At 32.3% G+C, this 26,586-nt stretch overlaps 1 protein-coding gene across 1 annotated transcript in view; it reads left to right on the forward strand.

The window, feature by feature from the left end:
* The window catches only part of LOC128187251 (uncharacterized), a 65,625-nt gene extending 41,046 nt beyond the window's left edge, over positions 1 to 24,579 (forward strand). Inside the window, exons 10-12 of the mRNA XM_052857550.1 lie at positions 11,471 to 11,524; positions 12,706 to 13,215; positions 22,471 to 24,579. Coding sequence (XP_052713510.1) covers positions 11,471 to 11,524; positions 12,706 to 13,215; positions 22,471 to 23,675 — 1,769 coding nt within the window. The 3' untranslated portion in view covers positions 23,676 to 24,579. The remainder of the gene's footprint in view (positions 1 to 11,470; positions 11,525 to 12,705; positions 13,216 to 22,470) is intronic.
* The last annotated feature ends 2,007 nt before the right edge of the window (positions 24,580 to 26,586 follow it).

The raw sequence follows: 26,586 nt of genomic DNA on the forward strand, positions 1-26,586 counted from the left end.
CATATTTTATTATTTTGGCAAATAACTTGACATCTAAATGCATTTATAAGGTTTCTGTTTGCCCTATTATAGTTTTTTATGTAAAACTACGAATACGACATATTTTGATACAGTCTATTTATGACCTTGACTGGAACTCTTCAGCATTGGAGATGTGAATGAGTGTGGAAATGAATTGAAAAATAAACAAGTTCATATTTTGTGGGATATAAATCTTTTAACCGTAGGAACCAAACATTTTATGTTGATAGGGAGTTAAAGGGATGTTCAAAGTAAAAAGTTGAAGCAAGCAGATGATTTAATTCAGCGTATTTCTAACATAACAACCGGCCGAAGTTGGGGCAAATTTTCCCGAATCATTTTGTGTGGCACTGGTCTGAGATTCGGAAGAGACGTCCGTCAAAATATTTTCAGTCTCGACGAATCTCGCTGAGATTACGTTAACCTGGGAACTGTCGCTTGTATTTCCTGATTTTTACGTATCGAATCAAACAGAGACTTCGGTAAATCAAACAGTTTACTGTTTACCTGCGCAAATTAAGCAACATCTGATGTATTAAGAAAGAATTAAAATGCAATTCATTCAGGCTATCGGTAATTCGGTATCATCTTTTGCGTAATAGTAGAATAATGCAATATGTTTTGTTGAGATGCTCGGCATTTTCTCGAGTTTATTCAGTTAAAATAGAGTTTAATATCGCTGACGGAAATATGTAGGTATATACATGCATATGATTCATTTTGAAAAATAAATTGTGTTATTTGTTATAGTGCATGTTTCTTGTGTATAATTGTATACAATTTCTATTTACTTATGTAATGAAGTTCTTTTTGGATTTTGTGGGGGTGATAGCGAAAACAACAAACAGTAAAATAAACAAAACAAAATGAATTTATTTATCAACAAAACAAATACAAATAATAGAATATGAAGAGATTCACACTCACAAACACACAGTCTCACTCTCTCACTAAGAAAGAAAATATAACTTTAAAAAGTTAATCAATCAACACTGACAATGAAACAACAGTGAATTAAATTTTCAACACATTCAATTGTCAGTATATATATATATATATGAAACAAATGCTTTAAACGTTGGCTAAATATAGCTATAACAGTATGTAAAGGAATAAACCAACAAATCAAATTACCAATACTGTTATATGTAACTTCACAGAAAAAGTAAATTGGAATGTTATCTGTAATTAAACAATCAACTTTTATCACTAGGTAAACTGATAAATCATTTAATCATAAAATAGAATTGAAAGTTTGGCTTCAAATAATTGCAAAAGCCACCCTAAAATAGTCACCACTGGGCCTCCATAGCACACAAAACACATCAACAAAACGTTCCGTCTCCAGTCCCGGACTCGAAGGTCTCTCACTGGAAGACTATCCACACAGGGCCTCCTAACCACAAACGTCCATCAAACACGAGCTCCCGTGCGTCCCACTTGCGTCACGCTCTGCTCCGTTATTGACTCTCGGTCCTAGTCCTGCCCCACATATGCTACGCTAAGCAAGCCTTCAACTGACGTTGCACCACTGACCCACCGGCTGTAACGATATAACTATCCCTGCACTGAAACAATAATTACCTATTCTAAAACCTATAGACATACTCATTTATACAACGAAAATAACAAAGACCACACCCTCGTAAATATATCATGAAACTGACAAAATATATACAAAAAACTTACCGGCTGGAGAAAAGCAAATGCCCAATCAGATTTACAGTAATTTAAGGCTACCCGTCTACCAGACTAACTTCTGGACTTCGCCAAAATTAACAAACTGGAGGACGAATTCAACAACGTGGCCGCACACTTGACAAGCAGCCACTGCTCTCACTCACCAAACCGGTTATACTAAAAATAACCCTAATACCGAACACTCTCGATTAACAAATATGGAACACAACTTGGTCCAAAATTACAACTATTTACACAAACAAATACAAAACTGACATAAACTGAATTCCACTTCATCACAACTTACCATATTTGAGTGTTAAGCTTCGAATTATAAGCAATATACAGAGATTTGCTCACAATTCTATGTTTGTACACAGATCTGAGGTCATTCATTTTTTAGCTCACATGAGCTGAAAGCTCAAATGAGCTTTTCTGATCACCCGTTGTCCGTCGTCCGTCTGTCCGTCCGTCCGTCCGTCTGTCTGTCCGTCTGTAAACTTTTTACATTTTGATCTTCTCTAAAACCACTTGGCCAAATTTAACCAAATTTGGCACAAATCATCCTTATAAGAAGGTAAATATAAATTGCAAAAATAAAAGGCCAGATTGTATTCAAAGCGGAGAAAACCTCGAAACTGTAAAAAAGGAGGGTGCATTTTAAAAAAATCTTCTTCTCAAGAACTAGTGAGTTAATCTTAACGTAATTTAGCATAAATCATCCTTAGGGAAAGGAAAATATAAATTGCAAAAATTATAGGAAAATTATGTTCCAAATTTGAGATAATTGCAAAAATACTAATAAAGAATGGCTCTTTATTCTATATATCGTAGACTGGCAATTCATTGCGATAGACTGGTCTTATGAAAGGCATCGCCAGTCTACCGCATCTCGAAAACGAGGTTCGTTGTTTGAAGCAGGCAGTTTGTTGTGCAACAGTTCACGTGCGAATATAATCTATGAAACATGGAAATAACATTGGTGCCGATTATTGTGAAGTAAATTGATGTTAAATATTTCAACGCGTTGTCATTTTCACTTGTGAGGGTGGTTTTAGCTTGTTTTGATTTTTTTGTTTCATTTTGCTTTTTAACTTGGGAAACAATCGCCTTGTATTTGGAACATTGACTTCGGTAAATAGGCAGTTGATTGTTTACCTGCAAAAATGATAAAATCTGATGCATTAACAACGTACTAAAGTGCATTTCCCTCTGTTTTTATTGTTTATTAATTTCTAATTGTGTCAACAAGGATCAAACAAGGGAGCGACTTTGGTTGAAATAATCAGTTTTTGATCGGTAACTTCGCTGGAATTTCCTTCGAAAGAGAATTTGAAGTAGCCATGTATTCCGAGTTCATAATCGTGTAAATTAAATCCAAAGACAATAAAAAGATGTTTATGAATTTGAAAAGACGTTTTCACAGCCTCAGTTAAACCCTGTTTTGATTAAGCACCCGCGACTGTCTTATCTTCAAGGTATCACACCGGTAATTGTTTTCACTATATAACACTATAGAGGGGAAATCATTCTTAAAAATCAGTTTGTATTCCTCATGACAAAATATTCGGAGGAAATGTTGTTTGTTACCTATCTCATCAGCTAACACCATAAAAAGGGCAAGCGATACTGCATTTTCTCAAAATATCTAGCTCCAAACAGGTCTACGCTCAAAACCACGTGTTTTCCATTTGTATGTAAACAGACTGCACACTCCCCAGGAAGCTGCTGCATGTGCCCTGAAAGAAGTAGTCCCTGTGAAAAAAGATCATCACCTAACAAAATACATGAAATATCCTACTCAGTGGTACAAAAAATTTTAAAACTGAGTAAAGGAAAATGTAAAAATGCAGTCAAGGAAAAAAATAATTCTGAAGAATATATGGAACTACAATTGACTAAGTTCATTTTGATTGGCCGATTACCGGTGTGATACCTTTAGAGGTGATAAATACCGGTGATGCAAACACATAAATTACATTCGATAATCATTACATTTCTTGTTGATAATAAAATTAGAAGGTAACTTGTAATTATTTAATAACTCTGCCAAATTAATGCAAAACCGTTTGTTTACAGTTATCTTCAGAACTAAAAACTCTTGTAATTGGGTCATAGGGTAGGACTAATTTCCCGAAAATACACAGTGCAAAAACTGATTTTGTGTCACCTGGCTAACTCAATTACAAAACATTTTATCTATATAATGTATGAATGCATTAAAAAAAATGAAATTAAACAAATTGGATAAGTTTTTAAAAGTTACCTATCATTCTACGACTGACGCTGAAATGTTAGTTGATCATTGGAATTGTCGTGCTAAACATTATATACTTGTGTACAGAAAAATCAAAAGGATGATGTACTATAACTACTTTCTGGGGTCCTTTCTCATTTGATAAATTATTTGAAATCTGCAATAATTTTGGTATTTTTCAAACGAGTAAATAAAAACTTCTTTTAAACAGTTCTGACACATTATAATTATGAGGATATCCGTGCATTATCATTATTTTAAAGAAAATATTGCAGCAGAAAATCATCTTGGTTTGTAGCCGTTTGTTGTTTTTGAGGGAATTTGAAATAATTAATGGGCCTTAGTACAGAACTGATACCTGTATGCCTGACAATACAATAAATTATATAGCTTTTTAACACATCATGTGACAACATTTTCCAGTCAAATGTTTTTTATCGATTAAGTGAGTAAGGATATAAAACGTCACACAAGTTTACATCAGGTAAACAATTATTTAAGTGAAGACCAATTAAGTTTTTTACTGTAGCCTTAGCAACTTTTGCCACAGAGTTCAAACACTGCGTACTGCCTTTCAGACTAGCTGGCAATTCTCTGTCCGTCAATCTTTGTTAACTTTCACATATGAGATATCAGCTGTGAAAATGAAATGTATCTCATCTGCATGGTATATTCATAGAGCTTGGCATCTTAAATAAACACACTTAAAATATTCACTTAGATGTGGAAAATGAAAATTACACTAATTTAAGTTCGATATTTTTTTTCATAAATACCAATATAACAAACAAGAAATATTGCAGGTAAATGGTAACTACATTTTCCAGTATTTTCATCATATAAAATAAATATGCATTGCATGGCCTCTAAGACAACATATTAATGAAATAAAATGTTGGCATCCTTTAATTGTGTAGATTCAACATGTTCAAATTATGATTAGACACAATAAGGTAGGCTCACAATGGGTGCTGATTTTTTAACTGATATACGTCTTAGGATATGTATGATTTTTTTTATCTTATATGAGCTAATACTTTTCACATATGTGCAAAAACTGTAGGAAATAATATACCGGTGTTACATATAATTAATATATCACAATATATTTTCACCCCTACCCCTTTATAAAATATTGAGTTTTAGGTCAGAAAATTATCATGGTACTTAACTTTGCTAAATATTAAATTTTACTGTTCTTAATTATTAAAGGACTTACGAGACGTTCCTCAATTTTATATAATTTTCCTTGATAAATTATTCCTTATTTATTAACATTTAAACCTGTAAATTCCCAAAAAAATTCAAGGTTTATTACCAGGCTATTTTTAGGGCTATTTCCTTACAATAGCATGCAAAATGCATTTGAATGCTTATAAATAAATTTATAGTATATATTTTCAATTGAACACTTTAAATCTAAATTAAAAAAGTATCATATAACAGGAAAATATAATTATGGAATGAAATCTTCACATTGTGGAGATAGGAAAAAATAGAAAATAATGGAAGATAGGTCGCGTCTGACCGTAAAGTGTGTTAAGTCAATGTAGTTCGCCATTGTTGCTCAGGTGAGCGATGTGGCCCATGGGCCTCTTGTTTCCATTTTAAATGCTGAATAGGAAATGCTAAGTTAAAAATCTTAAGCTGAATGTAATAAACTCATGTGAACAAAATATGACTCAAACCTAGCAAAATTTTGAGCTCATCTTATAATTCTACGATTGACACTGAAATTTTGGTTGATCATTAGAAATTCTATATGAATTAAGAGTATGTTATATACTTGTACACAAAAAATTAAAGAATGATATGCTGTATATAACTACTCTCTGGGGCCCCCTTTATACAATGAATAATGTGAAATGTGAGTAAATAAAAACGACATCGTTAAAACAGTTTCCATAGTTCTGACACATTTCTGTTGCGGGGATAAAAGAATTATCGCTATTCCTTAGAAAATATTACAGCGGAAAATTATCCTGGTTTGTAGCCTTTTGTTATTTTTGAATAAAAATGAAAAAAATGGGTGGGCCATAGTAAATTAGAGTGATGTGCCTGTCAATACGGTAACATTGATTTTTATAGCTCTTTAACATGTTACGTGACAACATTTTTCATTCCAGTGTATTCATCAATCAAGTGTGAGTAAAGTTATAAAAGTCACGAGTTTACGCGAGGTAAACAACATTCATTTCATTATAATGGAGAAGACAAATTAAATTGTTGAATATTTTTAATTTGAGAAATTGAGCGCATTGAGGTGCAATTTTCTTCTTCACATATATACATGTAGGATTTTTTTGATAAAATACAATAACTATTGTATTTTAAAAAAATACAATAACTAGTAAGTAGTTGAGGAGGATAATGTACCTATATGCTCTCATATATTTTGATCGCTTTATTAAGTGGGGGAGGGTGGCAGAACGAAAATACAGGGAATTAGAAGTTATATAACAGTGTACGCCTACCAAATATTTAGTTCTATATCTTGCGTAGAATTTTCTTATTCTGTGTAAAAACAGTATTTTATGAAGGTACAATTTCAAAGATTACGTGTATGCAAAAATAAGTGTAAAATTCGAATACTTTACAATATTTATTTTTTTGTTATTCTACCGAGGGCCATATGGCACACTATCTTTTGAACGCCCATTGTTGCTCAGGTGAGCGATGTGGCCCCATGGGCCTCTTGTTTAAATATAACACTCACTTTCCGGGTCAGTTTCAGGATCTTCAACAACATTATATTCAGAATTTCCTTGTTTATCTTCAAATTTTTTGAGAATAGGTGATGTACACTCTGCCATATTTAAAAGAAGATGAAGTGCACAAAAGAATTTATTTACTTTGCTGCAAACGAGTTTTTGTTCATTACTGAGTACTTTTCAGTCCTTTTTAACATTAGACAAAACTTCGGATTTATACTGTTGCAGAAGTTTTGTGACTGATATGTTTACTTTAGCCCTATCAGACTTGAAACTTTGGATGTTGCTTATGATTGTATGACCAACTGATACACCTTCATTGATTATCATTTCCTCACAAGCAGATGATATGTCATTGAGAATTTCTTTGAAAGTGTCCAATGTTGTTGAGACTGCTTCATGTTGCATGTCTCTTAGTCCCAGGCAAAATACCTCATTTTCTTCATTGCTTGCAAGGAATATTTGGTAAGTCTTGCCCTTCTATCTCGTTTCATCTCCATACAAACAAAAGTTTTTCTGTTGTTAGAGTTTCACACCAATGTGTTGTTGTCCAATTGCTACATTTTCACACACAATGATGTCCACTGTTTGTCTTGATGGCAATTTATTCGCTACTTTTTTCCTAACTTTAAAACACTTTCAATAACTAATTGGATGTTTTTGTTGGCAACATTTAGAGAGGTCTATTTCATTATACATTCTCAAACCTTGGGGTAAATGATCCAGAATCTACATCAAATATTTTCATTTGAACATCATCATCCAAACAATTCAACGAATAATGTTTTTCATGTTCCAGGGCTTTGATATCACTTTTTAACTTCAGTAATTCTTTTGCAGAGTCATCATTACCCTCTGGTTTTGTCTCTTGAGAAACAGATTGTAGTTTTGTAAGCTCAATCTGCATAATTTTATATTCAGACAATGCCTTTGATCTTTCTTTTTCTTTTGTTAGCAAATATAAGCAATATCTCTCCAGTTTCTGATAATTTCTAGTTGTTTTTATTTATATTTTATCTCGTTTTCTTTTTCTCTTGAGAAGTAAATTCTCATACCTAAGTTTTTTTGTTTTTGCTTTCCATTCATCAACCTCTTTTTAATTTATTTTCTTTTTCTTTTATTTCTTTGACTTTATTTTGCTGTAAATGTTTAGACACTTTTATTTTCTCTTCACAAAGAAGTTCTCTATACTTTATTTTTTCATATTGTTCCTTTAATGTGTTGCTTAAAGACATTTATATCAAATTAACTGCTTCGGACTCAAATGTTGCCATAATCGTCTTTTTAGCACCTCGTGCAGTTACTGTCCCTACCGGAATTTTAAATATTGCAGCTTCAAAATCAGTTCTATGTTTTTTTTAAAATTTTCATTTGTGCGTCTTAATTTTCCAACGAGAGAATCTGAATTGATACTTTCATTTACTCCTTTATAATCTTTAAAAAATAAAAAATTACATAGAGGGACATTGTAATTTTTCATTTTTTCATACATGTTTAAGGCTTCTTTATTGGTTATGAGTGGCATTTTTTTTTTGGGGGGGGGGGGTATTTAGCAGATATCATCACAGTCATCCAGAATTGTCATTTTTCCTCCTCCATTTTCAATCAATGCCTTATTTATTTCAAAAATGCTACTTTGGATATCTAGGAATCCAATGATTTTTTTCCACGCTTGAAAAAAAAATTTCGTCAGCAATATCTTCTATCAACGTTTCGATGAACTCTGTTTCCTAGTACAGGTAGTCTTCTACCTTCTTTTCGAAAATGTCTCTAGCTTTAAGATGGTTGTTATCACCATAAATCTCTTTTACAAATTTGCCAAAAATGTAGTTTCCTGGCATTATCTGAACATGTGTTGCTGGCTAAACGGCCATCCAAAATTTTCCTTACAAAGGAAAGTTTGGGAACAAAAAATTCCGCTCTTCTTCTTTCAATTACCTCACAAAGATGAGTACTCTTTGACATACTCTTGATCTGTTGTAAGTAGTGAATGAATGTCATTACAATGTGTAAAACGCCTACCATAATTAATTCAATATGCATTTCGAATTTCCTCTGTTGACATGTCGAAATTTAAATCTTAATATTTGATCAAAGATAATCCAGTGAAAAAAGGTGAAAATCAGTGTGAAATATGGGAGCCGCCATTTTTGAACGGAAACGAGGCTATCAGCACACCACATATTATTTCGTTAAAATATACATATTGTCCTTCGTCCTTACATCATTTCTTTTAATAATTAACAACATTAAGTATTATATATTTTATCTATCAAGTAAAAAGGGTGCCTTTGCATTTAAAAAGACAAAACACACTTACATGTACCGCTCTCTTTTAACTTTTTTTCCTTTGTTAAAACACATGTTTCTCCAGAAGTAGAGTGAAAGGCATGTGCTCGGTCATTTCGCAAACTGGTTCCTTTAACATCCCGAACATATCGTACGTATTCGTCGAGTAATAAGCCGTAAAAGACAACAACCCCTCATCCCTAAAATACGCATGACGTCAGAGACATATAAAAATAGAGAAAAGCGAGTTACGGCCCTTTGCTTTAGCATGCCTAAATAGATATTTTGTTTTATTAGCGAGTGTTATAAGGTAAGCAGATAGACATTTATGGGTCAGTGAGTACAAAAAAGGCAAAAATGTATCACAACTCCGAATATTATGAAAGTTGAATAAGGCAAATTTCAAAAGCATATAACTTAAACTACTTGAAAAGTGCTGCTAGAATCCCACGATTCGTTGCTGTAAATAAAAAATACGAATTATTTTCAATGAGGGTTTCATATAAATAATGACAATATTTTTTTATTTGATTAACAATAGGATTGTAGCGGTAAAACTATTAAAAATGAACTTATTGCCGATCGAATTATTGTATAGTTCATACAAATGAACTTCGGGGTAGTGGTACACATTTTGATTTTTTGAAAAGGTAAAAGTTATCTATTTTTAACTTTCACGTGATACCATGGCACGGCAGTTTCAAAGATCGACAAGATTCCAAAGTAGAAAAATAATATACATGTATCATGGCGAACACATTCACTTGATATTAATATTCAGCACTGTTTTCATAAAAATAAAAAGGTTTAAATTGATCATAATATCAACGGTCATTTAACTTGGAGTTGTCTTAACCTACCCGCACGGTATATACATGTATCAGTATGATTGACAGTCTGATTTAAAATACCCCCTTTCTCCTTAAACTCCAGATGAAGTTCATTAGCTTTTGTAATCTGTGACACATTGCAACTGCTGATTTGTTATACAAAATGTAACCATATTACAAAACAAAATATTTCATGGCAAAATCATTATACAGTTTTATCTTGTACCGATCTTTAAACATTTTGTAACGACTCTTGAATTTCATTTGCATTTTAATTACAATGTTCATGTAACTTGAAGGATCCATATGCTATGATATCTAAGACTTATTATTAAATAATTTGGCAGGAATTTATTGGAATGAATTAGCTTGTTGGTGAATTTCAAAAAAATTATATTATTTGATATATTAGTAATTACGCTATTTGGTGGACATCGTCAACATTCAAAATGACAAACATTTGTTTCTATCATATTTTATCTAGGTTGTTTATCATATGAATAAGTTTTTACACAATGGAAATGGTTTTACATTTGTGTTTACCTTTAACTTTGTCTAATATAAACATTCAAGAAATGTAAAGTTTGTGATTTTAAAATTATCAAGAAATGAGTTCATAGAAAGAAAACGATTTTCTTTATCAGTAGCTTAATTTGATGGATAAATGATGTTTGATGTGTCTGTAAACTAATAAACAATAAAAGGTAAAATATAAACAGGAATTAATCATAAATTCGTCAGTTCCAACTTGTTCATACTTTGATTTTAAGATACAAAAGTATTGAACCCGTAGGGTATGTAATACATGTAATTGTGTTTTCCTATATAATTGACAAATATAATAATTTCACCCAACTCAACCAAAATACGTGATTATTATCTTTTCACAATAGTTCTAATTTTAACTTTTTCCCGCATAATTATCGTTTATAATCAAAACATGTTTGTGTTCTGGTTCAAAATGATGATAAAAAGGTCACCCAACAACAATTATTTTTATCGAAATCCACGTCATTATTATAATATGTATATGCAAGACAAGATAATACTTATCGTAGCCAGCGAAAATTTATAATTGTTTGCATGAAAGAATGTGGTTCAAACTTACAATTACATGTATAATCTTGCAGACATCGACCCTGCAAGATTATATTTGTGATCGACAAAATTATAATTTTGAAGCTTTTACAACGAAGAGCATTTGGTTTTCAAGCGTCTAAACTATAATATCTCAGAACATATGATTTGTACGCTTGAAAAAAAAACGCTCTTACAACGGAGATCAATTATGATCTCGCGGACAGCGGATCTGCAACAATATTATTATATTTTAAAATAAAAACTTTAATAGAATTGTTTAGATAAACGCAGCTAAATTTTAACTGCTTTCTAGGAGGACCCTAATTCTTTGTTTACACTTCGTTGTTTTTGACGAGTAACCATATCGGAAACACTTCTTTGATCGATCAGTGTTACATGTATGCGTCATTTCTGAATAATGGAGGTTTGATGACATGCAGTTATTGATCTCTTTTACACTATGACTCAAATTCATAAAAAAAAACAAGCCAATATCGAAGTATTTGCATAACAATTTAAAATCATCGATGTCACCTGGATATCTGGAGCAAATCAAATGTTTTGTTTTTGTAATATATTGCAATTTTATTTATTTATTAAAGAGCCAGTATATCCTAAGCCTGTTATATGCTATGAAAAGGATAAAACGACGAGAGGTAAATTTAACATATGTTTATTGAAAATAACATTGTTTAAACAAATAAAATAAGAAGATAACTTAAATTTTAATTCGAGCATCAATGTAGCTTTTGCTTTAAACCTCATAAATAGCTTATGCTAATACCTTATTTATAAACGTAACATGAGACAACATTTCTAGCTTATATAATTGAGATAATACATCATACCGGTATATCCACATCCTGAAGCTTTTACTTTTTATTAATTCTTTAATTTTTTCCCAACCCTATAACGTTTTATGTTTAGCAATATTCTTTGAGTACATGTAGCAATTATTAGACTTGAGTTTATTAGCTTGTTTGATTGGAGCAAAGGCGTAAGTCCTTGTTCCATATAAAAGGGACGCTTGATGGTAAATACAATTTATTTTATAGGCCTAATGTGTGCAGAACATGTTTCAAAGTATACATGCACTTATTTTTTTGGCAATCATGTTAATATAAATTAGGTTAAGAACGTTCACCTTGCATCACCTTTTGCTGAACTATTTGATATTCATTAATTCATAAAATTATTCATTATTAAATTCAAAAAATCCCTATATGTCTTCGAAATGTTTCTTTTCATCAATGTGAAGGACACAGCTAAAATAAATAAATATCTGTTTGTGTTTATATACTTTCATATAGTGAATAATCAGAGCATATTATGCACGCAAACATATACCTTTAGTCAGTGTAAGTTAATCCTTTTAAAACCACAATAAATAACATCTCCTCAACACATTTTCACAAGCTCTTGCCATGGGGGTGTACACCGGAATACCTATACACTGGAGAGCGGGGTAGTAGCATTTATGGAGTCTTACAGTTTCCACTATTTCTTGCAGAAACACAACACAAATACTTACAAGTTTATGCTAATGTAGGGTATTTTGTAAATTAGAACTGTGCATTAGATTAAGGAGTAAAATGATAAGCATACGATTACCAAGCGTAAAATAGCATTGCTTTCGTCGTATTTTAAATTTAAAATAATTTACCTCTTTTTTGGGTGGGGGTAATCCGGACTCACATAATTGAAAGTATATATCTATGAATAGTATTTCTTTTGAAAGAACATTAAACGTATACGCTAATTGCTACATGTATATTCCGATATATTTTGAACAAGTTTAGTAGGAGAATATAATTATTGTTTTTGGTCTCTTTCACAGGCAAACATGATGAGACATGTCAGAAAACATGTAAATTGAACGACCTTCTAAATTATTTAGTTCACATATTGAAACGAGAACTTAGTGTCAATGATCTGAAAGAGAACGCTGTTATTCATTCAAAATCTATCAATGAACATTTCTCTGAACCACTCATAAAAGACCTTCAGAGTCTAAAAGACATCAATGATTATAGCCAATTGGATACGTCCTTGGTATTAACATTCCTACGGAACTTCTGTGTTGGTATAACGACCCCAAGAAGAGGATGGGATTATGAACCTCCGGATGATGAAACACATGTTGGTGCAGACATTGAAAGAATAAGATTTATGTGGAACAAGTATTGTGATGATGACTTTGAATTTAAACACCTTGATGATGTTTATAACCGAATGAAACAAAAGTATGGAACTGTAGCAATTCATGGAGATGATGGTGTTAAAGACTCTCCACTTGAATACAAAGAGAACGCAGAGCGATTGGAATCGATGAAGCTCAAATTACAAAGTAATGGTATTTTATTGCATTTAAATTCACTTGTTTTGAGAGCTTTTAAAAGAGATCTGTCAAATATCAATTGCTTTTTTCGAGGTTAAATTTGTTTTAATTTGTTTTCCCCACTTCTATTTGAACGAGCACGATCAATTTTTAAAACAGTTGGATTCATTATAGCCATGATTGATTTCTGATGCTATTATCTTTACATGTAATTTTGTGAATGACTGCAGGACTGGTCAAATTTTGAAACTTTATAAATAGAAGCCTTGGTTTTTTTTAGTTCAACCGCGATTCATATACAATTACATGTATAGCCCATGTAACAAAATAAGAGCGATATGTCAGACTGCTTGCTTTGTCTTTTTTGTGTACCTCGCCCAAGTAGGTATCTTGTTTGTTGTCGTACTTAGTCATTTGCCAAAATATTACGCCATACCTGGTCGATATCGAAAGGCTAAAATTAAATGCGTCTGAATAATGACTAAAACTTACAAATGCATATGGAATAAATAGGTTAGAAATAATGCGAATATAAAATTTACGTATGAAAGCCTTAATTTTGTTTATACTTTTAAAGTAAAAATGTATGTTTACCGTGTTGAGTCGCATTCCCTAGACATGGCAATTACAAGGGTAATTAAAATATCCAAATATAAAGCTCGTAAGTTGATTCTTCCATAAGGCCCAACATTCTAACTGTTTGGAAATGAAAAGTGTTGATTTTCCTTGCACTTTCCGAAAACGCAATTATTACGCTATTTGTTATTTATTAATTCATTAATGATAAATAGACGAGCCAGAAAACAAAGAGTTTTTCATTTAGGAAAAAATAACATATACAGTCATTTCAAGCATGTCTTTTACAACATATACCATAGCATAGCATAGAATTTAACTCTCATACCATATCATTGAAATCTCAAATCACAGCATTGGAGTATATATCATATCATATCAATAGAGTTTCATCCGACCATCATTGCATACCCTTAGCATAACATGTACAGTTACTTAATTTCAACTCGGTTTTTAAATATATTTTTTAAGAATAATAGTTTTCATTGCAGATAAGTGGTAACCTTTTGGTTTTATTATAGTTAGAAATATTAATGTTAGTAACTCCACTATATGCAGAGGCGTTTTTTGTTTAAATATCATAGCATACCAAATCACTAAGTCTTTAATTTCATTTTATCATTCCATAGCATTGCATTTAAATCTGACAGTATATCATTTAAATGTTCGAGAGCATTGCAGTAGTTGTAAAATGACATGCATAAACCGACTGTACATATTTATCTTTTAAAATATATTTTATATGAAATGTGCTCATTACAGTTTAAAAAAATTACATTACGCATTAGATTTGCCGTCATTTGCCCGATACAATTTATTTGCCAAAAATATCTAGGTGCATAAAAAGGTAGATTGTTTTAAAACAAATATGACTGACGATGAGCCTCGCCTCGTTTATACGTCAGTAATGGGGTAATTAATAAAAAAAACATTTTAATACACTTTAGATAAAAAAAATTATAATATTTGAATTAAACAATATAAATTGAGATATGTGAAATAATTATAATTTTTTTTAAATCGCTCGGCAATTTAGATAACTTCTTTCATGAAAGACTGCCTGGAACATTAAGTACGACAGACAAGGATTGGATACTTTGATTATTTATCTTATCATGTAGTAATTCAAGCTGCATTAATGTAGCCCTTTCCCGATTTTTTTTTTCGGGTAAGGAAGAGTTACAAAGGAAAAACGTTTACTCACAACTCCAAAAGTCATCCTTATTAGTGCATAAATAATGCGGGAGTAATTCACTCTCGATTAGATTACGTCTCAAATCATAAATAAATGTCAATTACATTTGCATTTCTTTCCTGAATTCAAACATTACGGTTGTTTAGCGATTAATTTTATCCAAAGAATCACATATAGTCTAATTGTTGCAACCACTTTTGAAATACAAACACTACTGTAATAAATATTTCAAAAATGGACGTAATGAAATACATCCCCAACCACCATTTAAATAATTTATTTCAATAGTGTTTGTATTTCAATAGTGGTTGCAAAGTGATTCTCATAATGAAATACACACCAACTACTATTAAAATAATTTGTTTCTGTTGTACATGTAATGAACGAAAGTGTACACCCAAACAGAATAAGAGACTAAAGACTGTCAGACGGATGGTCACATCCCCAACCCCCCCCCCCCCCCCCCCCACCAACTTTGAAAGTAAAAGTAAACGACAATATTTATTTCTACAGTAGTTTTGTTGAATTAGTTGAACATATTGCATATTTAATATGCCGGGTGTTTGACAAGCAGTTCTAGCAACTAACAAGATGTCACTCTTGTACTAATGATTAACAATTTCATGAAACATGATATATCTATAGAAAGGAAAAGGTAAAAAATATATCTTAACAATTTTTTATGTATGTAAATCTGCGAGAATTGGTTATTCATTTTTGCACAGCAGTGAAAATCCTAACATTGGTACATTACTTTCATCGTCTCAGTTATTATTACTTTAAATTGCAAGTCCATGATGCCTAAATTGTGTATTTGGAATTGTTCGCTAGATAAAAAGAATTTCTAAAAAGTTATATTTTAACAATGTAATATTAATATGTATTGATATAGAAAATCAAACCCAACTACGATTCAAAAAACAATTTTTATGAAAGTAGCAATTTCAATAGTGGCTGTAAAATGAATCTCCTATTGAAATACATCCCTATCCACTATTAAAATAATTAGTTCAAAAAATGTTTTATTTCAATAGTGGTTGCAAAGGGATTCTTCTATTAAAATACATTCCAAACCACTATTGAAATAATTTATTTCATTGTGGTGTTATTTCAATAGTGCTTGTTTATTTTAATAGCGGTTGCAACAGTCTATAGATAGTTTTTTACGTACAGGTCAGCAATACAAGTTGAATATGTCCGTCATTTTACTTACTTTTATCGATTTTATTTTGCGACAGTCAATGAGAATTCAGGAGTGGATCTTAAACTAAATATAGGAATTTTCCGCGTTAAGTGTAACAGACCCCTGAACTTTATCAAACACTGTCACAGTTAAGCGTATAAGACCTCTTAACATGCAATAAAGTTAAGTGTATAAGACCCCTTAACATTACAAAACAGTCAATGTATGACCAATAACGCCGTATAAAACTACAAAATATAAACTCACAAATAAACTAGTAATCCACGATTGTCACACAAACGCACAATAACCCTACGGTAAATAAACAAGTATGTAAAACGTTTACACGAACATATTATTGTATATTTACATTTTCCAGTGTCTTTGCCTGTGATAACACTACGTATCGATTTTGTACTATATAACCCATAATACAAATGACGCCAAATTGAGGCGCCAGCGGGGTTTGCTTATATATATTTATATATTTAATCGTACGATGGCTAGAAATTATATAAATATAAGTAATAAGGAATCATTCTTTGAATATTATGAGGTGATAATTTCGGTCGGGGCGTGATCAAATCTATCATAATGCCCTTCGGGCTTTATTGGATATGATCACGCCCCGACCAAAATTATCACCTCATAATACTCAAAGAATGATTCCTTATTCCTTATATAACACGTATACAAAAAACAGATACCTAAAGTCTTAAATATAGAAACAATACTAAAGTATAAAGGAAAAACAAACTTACCCTTAATGGAGATTGGTTACCGAAAAAATACGTTAAGCTATGCATCGTGCTACTACTACAGTGCGTGCTAAATGACCCCGGCTCACTGACCCAAATTATGGGTATGTATAGTATCATAGTAAACTAGATGCTGTCATTAGACAGTAATACCCGCACCAAGTGTTTGCCCCTAAATAACACTGTTTTGTACCAGTTTAATTAAAAATAAAGGCCACATGAAAGTTCCGGTAATACATTTAAATTATAATTTTCATAACTGACGGATGAGACCCCTTTCCATATGATAGTACACATGAGCAGCACTTTATGTGCAATTTGGTGTTGAACTGTTTGCAGTGAAATTTCAGTTAATCAATAATCTTAACATTTCATGTCATAGAAAGTACAATGGTCTATAAAATTATTACAAACAAAATTAAAAATTAAATTATGCCCCTTCCCCGTTGCGGTTGCCGGTTTTAGATTTGCTTCTGTGTGCCTACATGTACATCATCGTGTGCACAGATTTAGAGAAGGGGTGGGAGTGAGGGGTCCAGACCCCCCCCCCCCCATGAAAATTCATTTATATCAATTGTAAAATTACCAAAAATACACCTTGGACCCCAATGCTCTTACAGACATGTAAACGCTCTAACCCATTGCGCTTCAATGTTAGGTAACATTATTTGGGGGATGAATACTTAATTAATATTTAATATACTTTACTGGCGTGCGACCAGTTCTCGCCGAGTACCATTTCATGCCAGTACATTGTGACGTCATTTTATCAACACAATATACGAAAAATGACGTCAGAATGTACTGGCAAGAAATGGTACTCGGCGAAATCTAGTCGCACGCCAGTATTGTTTATCTCAATAGGAAGTATACATTACAATATGCAGGTGTCCCGCACCACCTTAAAGCTGTTATTTACCTAATAAAATAGTGCAAGTGGATTTGAAGAATAGGCCTCAGGGTTAAATTTAATTTTTCAAAACCGTAATGCACATCTATGGATCAGTTCCTATCATATCCCAAGATATGATGTGTCTATCCATTAAATCATAAGAGGAGTTCTAGGATCTATGTTTTTTTGAAGTGATAAACGTCAATTTTCTGCTACTCTTTGACTCCCTGGATGAAATTTAAATTTTTAAAACCTTATTGCACATCTATAGGACAGTCCCTATCATATCCCAAGATATGATGTGTCTATCCATTAAATCATAAGAGGAGCTCTTGAATCTATGTTTTTTTTAGAGATAAACGTCAATTTTCTGCTACTATTTGACTCCCTGGATGAAATTTAAATTTTTAAAACCTTATTGCACATCTATAGGACAGCCCCAATTATATCCCAAGAGATGACGTAGCTACTCCAAAAGTTGCAAGAGGAGTTCTGGGAACCATACTTTTTTTGCAAAAAAACGTCATTTTTTGTTGCCCACTGATCCCCTTAATAAAAAGAAAAATCTGGAACCTGATCACACCTCAATATGACACCCCCAATCATATTCTACAAGATCATTTGGCTACTGCCAAAAATAGTGACGTTTTTTAAACCATTTTAAAAAAAAAACCCGTTATTTTTCAGCCATTAAATGACCCCCAGGACAAAATTGAAAATTCCGAAACCTTATTGCGCATCTATAGGATACCCTAAAACATATTCCAAAAGATGATTTGTCTACTGTTGAAAATGTAGGAGGAGTTCGAGGAAGAAGGTTTTTTGTGAAAAAACATCATTTTTTACCAATTATTTGACCCCCAGGACTAACAGAGAATTTTTGAAACCTTTTTACAAAACAACATGATACCCCAAATCAAACTCCAAGAGTTCAGTTTGCTGGTTTATAAGATGTAAGAGCAGTTGGAGAAAGTAAAACGTGACAGACGGACGGACGGACGGACGGACGGACGGAACAGGGTAACAAAAATATACCCGAACTTTCTTTAGAAAGTGCGGGTATAACAAATAGAACAGTCCGAGTATAGTCCATTAATGACCAATACCTGAAGCGACAAATATTGAGGCATCAAAAAGGGTATGAACATAAAATATAAGTCAGAGGTACCCTACAGACAAATGTATCCATGAATAAATCTGTTGATTGTGACATAGTGATAGAACGTAGAAAGGTCACTTATTTACACCGATACTGTACTAAATTCATCAAGCTCATCTCATCATGACCAAAAGACGACTGGTAAATATTTTAGTGTGTTTTATCTGGTTTTGATTTATTTACGGTTAGTTTTTGCATCGGAATAAAATAAGATTTTTAAGGAGGTCAAATATAATGACCGCAAAGTCAACCGGACTTAAAAAAATATTTTGCACAATTACGGAGACCTTTATGAATTGTAGCTGCAGAAACCATACGGTAACAAGTATTCCTTTTAAAGGAATGATCGGCAATAATGATATATTGATAGCTAGAAACAATCAACATGATCAGTTTGATGTAAAATAATTAAAAAGTTCTGTATTTTTACAAAATATAATATACTTTGAATCTGTACACCATAATTTCATAATTATAAACCGTCAGCAAATTTAATTTCCAAATAAATTTGGGGAAAGCCGTTTGTAAACTCCTTGTCTAGTTTTATATTTTTAACGTAATTATTAAATGTTAATGTATCTTCTTCTTCTTCTTCAGAATACTGAGTATGGCTTTTCAAACACGAATACAAAGAAAGGGTTGTATTAAAATAATTTAATGCGACTGAAAAACATTAAATGCCATCATAACTTGCTATTGAGGTCGCATTATAACGCAACCTTGTTTATAAATCAAGCCGTCTTCCTAGCTACTATTATGCAACATCAATAGATCGAGGTCAGTTCATGGAGCATCTTCTTATGATTGTGTTCAGTTCATCGAGGTCAACTGCATTACTGAATGAATCTTTCGATCGAAATTCTTACGCGTTAGACAAAATGTGCATTCTTGAATTAACAGGTCGAACTCTATTTTATGTATGTTTGCATTTCTTAAGGTAAATGAATTGAAATAAAACTAAGTAAAATGTAATATAAATACTAAACCAAACTTTGAGTTTTTATAACAACTACTTATGCAAGCGGAATGTGTGGAAGCATTTGCCGGATGCATTATATGGACACAACAGCGATCGACCGAAGCCGATCACAAAAATTCGGAGAGGGTTACATTACTTGTACCCTGCTCAGTGAGCGCCCTATAGTGATCAGGCCGTCCGTCCTTCCGTCAAACTGTTCATCCGAGAGCATTTGCCATGAGTACCTTTTCTCTTCTTGGCCAAATCTGGCTCATACCTTACCAACATAGTGCGTTGTCTATGTTAAATGTTGAATTTAAAGCAGAATTATTCATTTCCGGATCATGGTTACTCCTTCCCCTTGACACCATATAGTTCATACTTTATAACAGAGTGCTTTTAGTCAAAGGATGTTATGCAGTGATCTTACGAAAAGTTTCTAGGTCCAGTATAAATGTCATACTAGCTTTATTTGAAAAAAAAATATCCAGCAAATATAGTTTCTCCTCTTAGCCCTATCCGGCGCATACTTTACAGAAACAGAGCTATTAGCTAAAGGTTTAAGTGACTTTGAACCGTATTTTTTGACAAATGCAAGGGCTATAACTTATATCTTAAATATCCAGTTCTGGAACATAGCCATAGCTAAGCCATATCTTAGCTCATTTTTTTTCAGATTTAATTAGAGGTTTGTAACGAGTTTTAATTCAAGTTTTATGCCAACTCAGTAATTCATAATGTCACAGCAATATGTTCTGGAGTACTTTTAATCCTTATGACTATCATTTTAGCATGGTTCTTTAAGTATGCCACTATATGAATCTTAGTGATGATGTCTAGTCTCAGCTATAGTCTTTCATGTAGCTTTATTGTAAACCATGGCCAATACATACTATCCTCTCCCATCCGGCATTTAATGAGAGCTCGTAGTTCGACAATCAAAGTTTACAAAAAAACATAGCATATTGTATACTGGTGAATAGCAAACAGCGATGTCGAAGACAGTTTGAAGTTTGCCCATCGCTTGGCTCAGCTTTCATATAGTATTTTTTGACAAGATTTAAAAAGAAACAAACCCGCAGTTTAATTACCGCTTAATTACATAATTTAGCCCCCTGTCTGCAAATTCTTTTTTCTATAAATTATGTATACATGCAATAAAATATGTCGAGTAACACGATAGTTATGTTAGATTAATTGTTGATATGTTATTGACTTTTTTTTTAATTTAATAAGAATTCGTAAAAAGTACAAATATCGCCAACTTTTCATATCCAATTCGCACACGTAAGATGCAACTTATTTATATCGACATATGACTTTTATGTTGACATGCAAAATAAAAAATATTAACGTGCCACTTCTTAATGTTCACATACGAGATAAATATGCTGACCTGTAACTACTTATCTAACATGTTAACATGCATAAGTTTTATGTCGACCAAATAGGTTCCATGTTATCATATTTAATAACATGTTAACATTAATAACTTGTATGTTGACCAATAAATTGCAAATAAACATATTCAACTTGAAAATCATCATTTATTATTTGTTTCTTAAAATATCTATTTCCTGTCAGCAATAAAATCCCTGTCGTCATAAATAAGTTAAATATGGCATGGTGGAAGTCACATTTCGGCAGTTATTGATAGTGTTTAACGTTTTTAAAAATTATCTGATTTTTTGGTTTTTTTGTTTTGTTTTTGATTTTTTGCATTGTCACCATCAATATTTTGAATGTAGACATATGTATTTTGCATCCAAATCATAATTGATTAAAAAAATTACTTCCTATTAAAAGAGAAAGGCATGCCACTATAATACCGCAACATGCCAAAGTTTGAGAAATAGAACATTAAAAACTTTGATATAATATCTAGAGATTCTTTAAAATTTCACCATTTGGTTATTTGTATTTTCACATTACGTTTTATGTATTTGTTTTATAGGACAAAAATAAAACTGATATTTAAAAAATTGTAAAAACAAAAAATGATGCGTTTTCAGGATATATTGCCATAGGTTTAAAAACTAATAACGTTCAAGAAGACCCTTAAGAAATTAGAATAGTCAAAGAGAATCCTTTTTATCCAAAACAAATTGTTATATAGATGTAAAACCTTTAAAATGCAATGAGTTTATCAAAATATTAAAGGTAGAAATAATAAGGTAAGGCCTCTTTGAAATAAGTTTAAATGTCACATACATGTAATAGATGACAGGTGAATTTATGGGTTCAGGCAGCCACAATTATGAGAGAGCTGTGCGGATTCCAGACAGTGATTTGAGACGATCTAGTCATAGGGATAAACAAGTTTATTGTAAAATTTCTACGTGACAATTTAATATCAAACATTTCTATATGTACATGTTTACATCATGGATTTAGCAAAGTCAATAAATTACATGTTGTTGTCTGAATAAATTCGTCGTAATCAAGGTTAACGGTCTACAATAATGTTTTCAATGTTATCCGTGGTACATGTACCTTTACTAATGATTTCAAACGTGTTTAATGTTTTACACTTTTTTTTGAAGGTATTAAGCTGAATCCCGATTGCATTGTGAAGAAAGGCATTGTAATTACAGATGGAATAATCGCTGCCTTGAAAATTCTTAACTCAAGGAATGTTGTGATACTAAAAGGTGTAATTGGGTGTGGAAAAACGTATGCTTTAAAGGCCATTCAAAACCACTTTCAAGAAGGAGACTGGGACACAGAATGGGTAGAATCTGAGAATTTCCACAACAAAACCGCATATGAAAGACCAACAATCCTTCTATGTGATAATTTCTTTGGAACATTTGGGAGTAATGTATTTTCACAGGATGATGTTGACAAATCTGAACAGTTTCTTATAGAAATTGCAAATTCTGAACAAACAAAGGTTGTCATTGTAATTCACAAGCATGTTGATGATGAAATCAAGAAAGGTTTAAAACTAAATTTTCTGAAACAAAAGAAAATAACAGTGGATATGGATAAACTCTCAGAAGCAGAGACATTATTGATTTTCAAAGAACAACTAAGACGAGGACATTGTCAAAAAGAAGATAATAATGATTGTTGGTTTACAACTGTTGGATTTCAGTCAGTGTTGGATAAGCTATCAAAGAACCAAGGTCACATAGGAGGTCCTTTCCTAAGTCTGATGTATTGTAATCAACACGAGCTTTTTTCTGATGAAGCCTTTTCTGTCAACCCTGTTCAGACATTGGTGCAGCACTTCCAAAGAATGAAACATGATTCTCCTACAGATTACGCTTGTCTTGTTTATTTGATGTGTGTCCAAGAGCACAACTGTGAGGAAGAACCAACAGAGTGGGCTGGGCTCATTAGTGCAGATATATCCAAATATGCACTCGCGGAGATTTTTTCAACTACTGGTTATGTTCTTTTCGAGACCAAGACAGCAACTCTTGCTCATGATATTTTGACAACTGCTATATATAAATCAGCAGCAATGATGCATGAATATTTAATAATAGTTGTGCAGCAATCTAAAATTGACATGCTGCTTCAGCTTTTGAGACCTCCAGGTAGCTCCAATAATGATCTTTCCTGTGATTTTATAGATGTACATAAAAGTAGAGAGTTTAAAAGAATTGGAAAGGTGTTTGTCGAAAGATATGCCTCCAAATATCGAGAACATGATATAAATGATATATTTCATCCCTTGCAGACATTATATTTTATAAGAGAAAAATACCTTAAATATTTAAGGACCCCCGACACCCCGTGAGTTGTATTTTGTGACAGTACGTCAAAACATGACAACCCTTGAAAGCACTACTCAGATATAATATTTTCTAGAAATGTGGCGATAACCATGAAAGAAAAATAATAAAAGTACCATTATCCGGATTTTTTTTTCAGATCTCTTCTTATTTTTTTTCCTTCAAGACTCAAACTTTGATCTTTAATATCTCGTTCTATTGTTCACCGTTTTGTCTGAAATTTTCTGTTCTGATAGCATGCCGTGCAATGTTGTCGTTTCATTTGATTGAAACATCCATTCGGGTTTGAATTATTCCGCATATAGTAAAATTTATCGGCCAATTTTACGCCTAGCCTTCTATTGACTTTACTGACCCCACAAATTTCTGTAAACAGTCAGTAACGAACCTAATAAGTGTTTTGTTTTGTCAAGGACCTACAAACAAAAGATAATATATAACGTTTGAATTCATAGCTTAATTCTTTAAATTTTTACCTTCCTCGTCAGTTGTTTGTGCAAACCTCGATGCTATTGTAAGATCATAATATTACGTCACGGGCAAAGGGGGGTCACTCTAAATATTTTGGGGCTTAAAAATTAAAGGTATGGTTGAACGTTTGTGTAAAAAATCAGCTCAAATAACGTTACGTCCGCCATGTTGCCGTTTAAATTTTGACGCTTTATAATAATCATAATGCATTAAAACTTTTAGATCTGAATTGATTTAGGTAGATATCTCAAAGCACAAGTTTTTGTCACGTTACGCGGATTTTTCACGATTTCATCGCATCTGTGACATTACTTTTGGATCACCCCCGGTAATATACATAGTAAGTTTTTGCAGAAACAATTTTAGTCGGTTTGGCCCATTTGGTGGGGTGTTGAAAGGGCTTCTTCTAAAACACTGGGTGATAAATGCAGATGATTCCACAGAAGTTTTCAAATGTTTTTATTATGTACATTTTCATTTAATAAAAAAGAACTTCGACTTTATCTTAGTTGTTTGAACTTCAAAACGAGACTGTTGTTAAACATGTCTCATGTAATCTTGCAACGTTTTACTAACTTGCACGACTTACTAGCCTTAACGAAAAAAAGCTCGTTTGCTTCGAAATGCGGAAAATGACAATTTCCAATATATTCCTATATTTAATTTACCTCCTTTTTGAGATGGTCCTTCAAAAGAAGCAGATGGTCGATTTCCTTAACACTTCGTATATAAACTAGAGCTGGTTTGAATAACATATGGTTTAAACATAAAGAGGTTTGCTATTGCAGTTTTTCCGCAAAAAAATAAACAAAAACAAATCGGCCTCCTTAAACAAAGTAAACAAGAACATTATGACGTCAATCTCGTGACGTTAGGTAGGAAACGTTTTACAAACAAAGTGTTTAAGACGTGATCATGACGTAAAAACATAGTAACGTTAAACAATACACGGTGTGTATTAAGAGTCAACACAATTATTATGATAAAAGTCTAGTGTCTCTTGCAGATAATTATATACATGTATGAACAGTTGAAGAGATATTATACGTAGATGTTAAAAATGCATAATATTAGGAACTTTTGTTTAAACAGTTTAACAAACTGATTGTCTTCAGCTTTTTTTTACGCAGGTGTTTATTGTTTTCTTATGAAAAGAGAAAATATAAAACATTCCCTTACCGCATACATCGAAATGACCGCTGCATGGCGTGTTCCTCACATATGGGTTTCTCATCTCGTATATACACTACGGCATAATTACAACTTGAAAATGTTGACTAGCAAGAATCGGAACATTATTAACGGTCACCGTGCTAATAAATAGAAATGAAGATATCAGCTAGAGAAAGCAAAGAATGTTTTACTTAAAGCTGCTGTATAGTGTTTGTAGGGAGGATGGCCTGTACCGGGAGTGAAAAAGCTGATACATTGTATATGAATGCATACGTGCAATAAAACCAAGTATTGTCGGTGCATAGATATTGCAGACAAAAGACATTAAATAAAATACAGCTTATTGATCCTTCGAAAACAATAACCATAAGCAGAGACGTATATACTAACGGGACAGGCAACTTCCAAATTCGCCATGTTTACTTCCCATACCTGCCAACTATCACGCGAGCCTTGACAAAATTGTAAATCTCGGTTCAATCACATGCAGTAAAATATATCGGGTTTTTTAAGTGATCTGATTTAACCATCGTTTGGAAAACACTCGTTTGTGCATCAACATCTTAAAAGTACCGAATGTTTTACCAAAGATCACAGGTGTTTCTTTTAAAGTTTATTTATAAGCGCCTTATATAAACGCTGCGATTAGATCAGCTACTCGCAGCTGCAGCCAATCATAAAACACAGCGTGTCACCGAGTTTTCGTAATGAGATCTGCCAAGGGTGTATGGGGAGCGAAGTATTACCCGTTGATTTGATTTGATTTGAACATATTTTTATTGTACAAAATACAATTGGGATTGGGCACAAGTTCTATAACTTAGACCGCCCTCTCCCAATACAAAGATATAATACAAAATATGTGTACACAACATAAATAAAGGTCAGTGGATAGAATGGACGTATACATAAATGCAATTGACATGTATATAGTAAACAACGGTGTACTAATAGTTATAAGATCAGTTAAATCTTTCAGTATTTTTGATAAAATTATAAACTAATGTAAATAAATGCTTGTTATCATTGTCACTTATTGAACTGTCACCCCAAAGTAAAACATGAGTATTGACAATGTTAAGATTTACAATTTGAAAAACGTCATTAAATAGAACATTTCTAGCATCTTTATATTTATTACATGTGAAAAAATAATGGTAAGTATCTTCGAGCTTACCACACGAACAGAGTGGACTGTTGATAATATTACATCGAAATAAATCATTATTTAGTGCACAATTATGACGAAGTTTAGTGTGAATGATACTCAAA

The sequence above is a fragment of the Crassostrea angulata genome, chromosome 6 (genome assembly GCF_025612915.1).
Source record: "Crassostrea angulata isolate pt1a10 chromosome 6, ASM2561291v2, whole genome shotgun sequence".
NCBI classification, from domain to species: domain Eukaryota; kingdom Metazoa; phylum Mollusca; class Bivalvia; order Ostreida; family Ostreidae; genus Magallana; species Magallana angulata.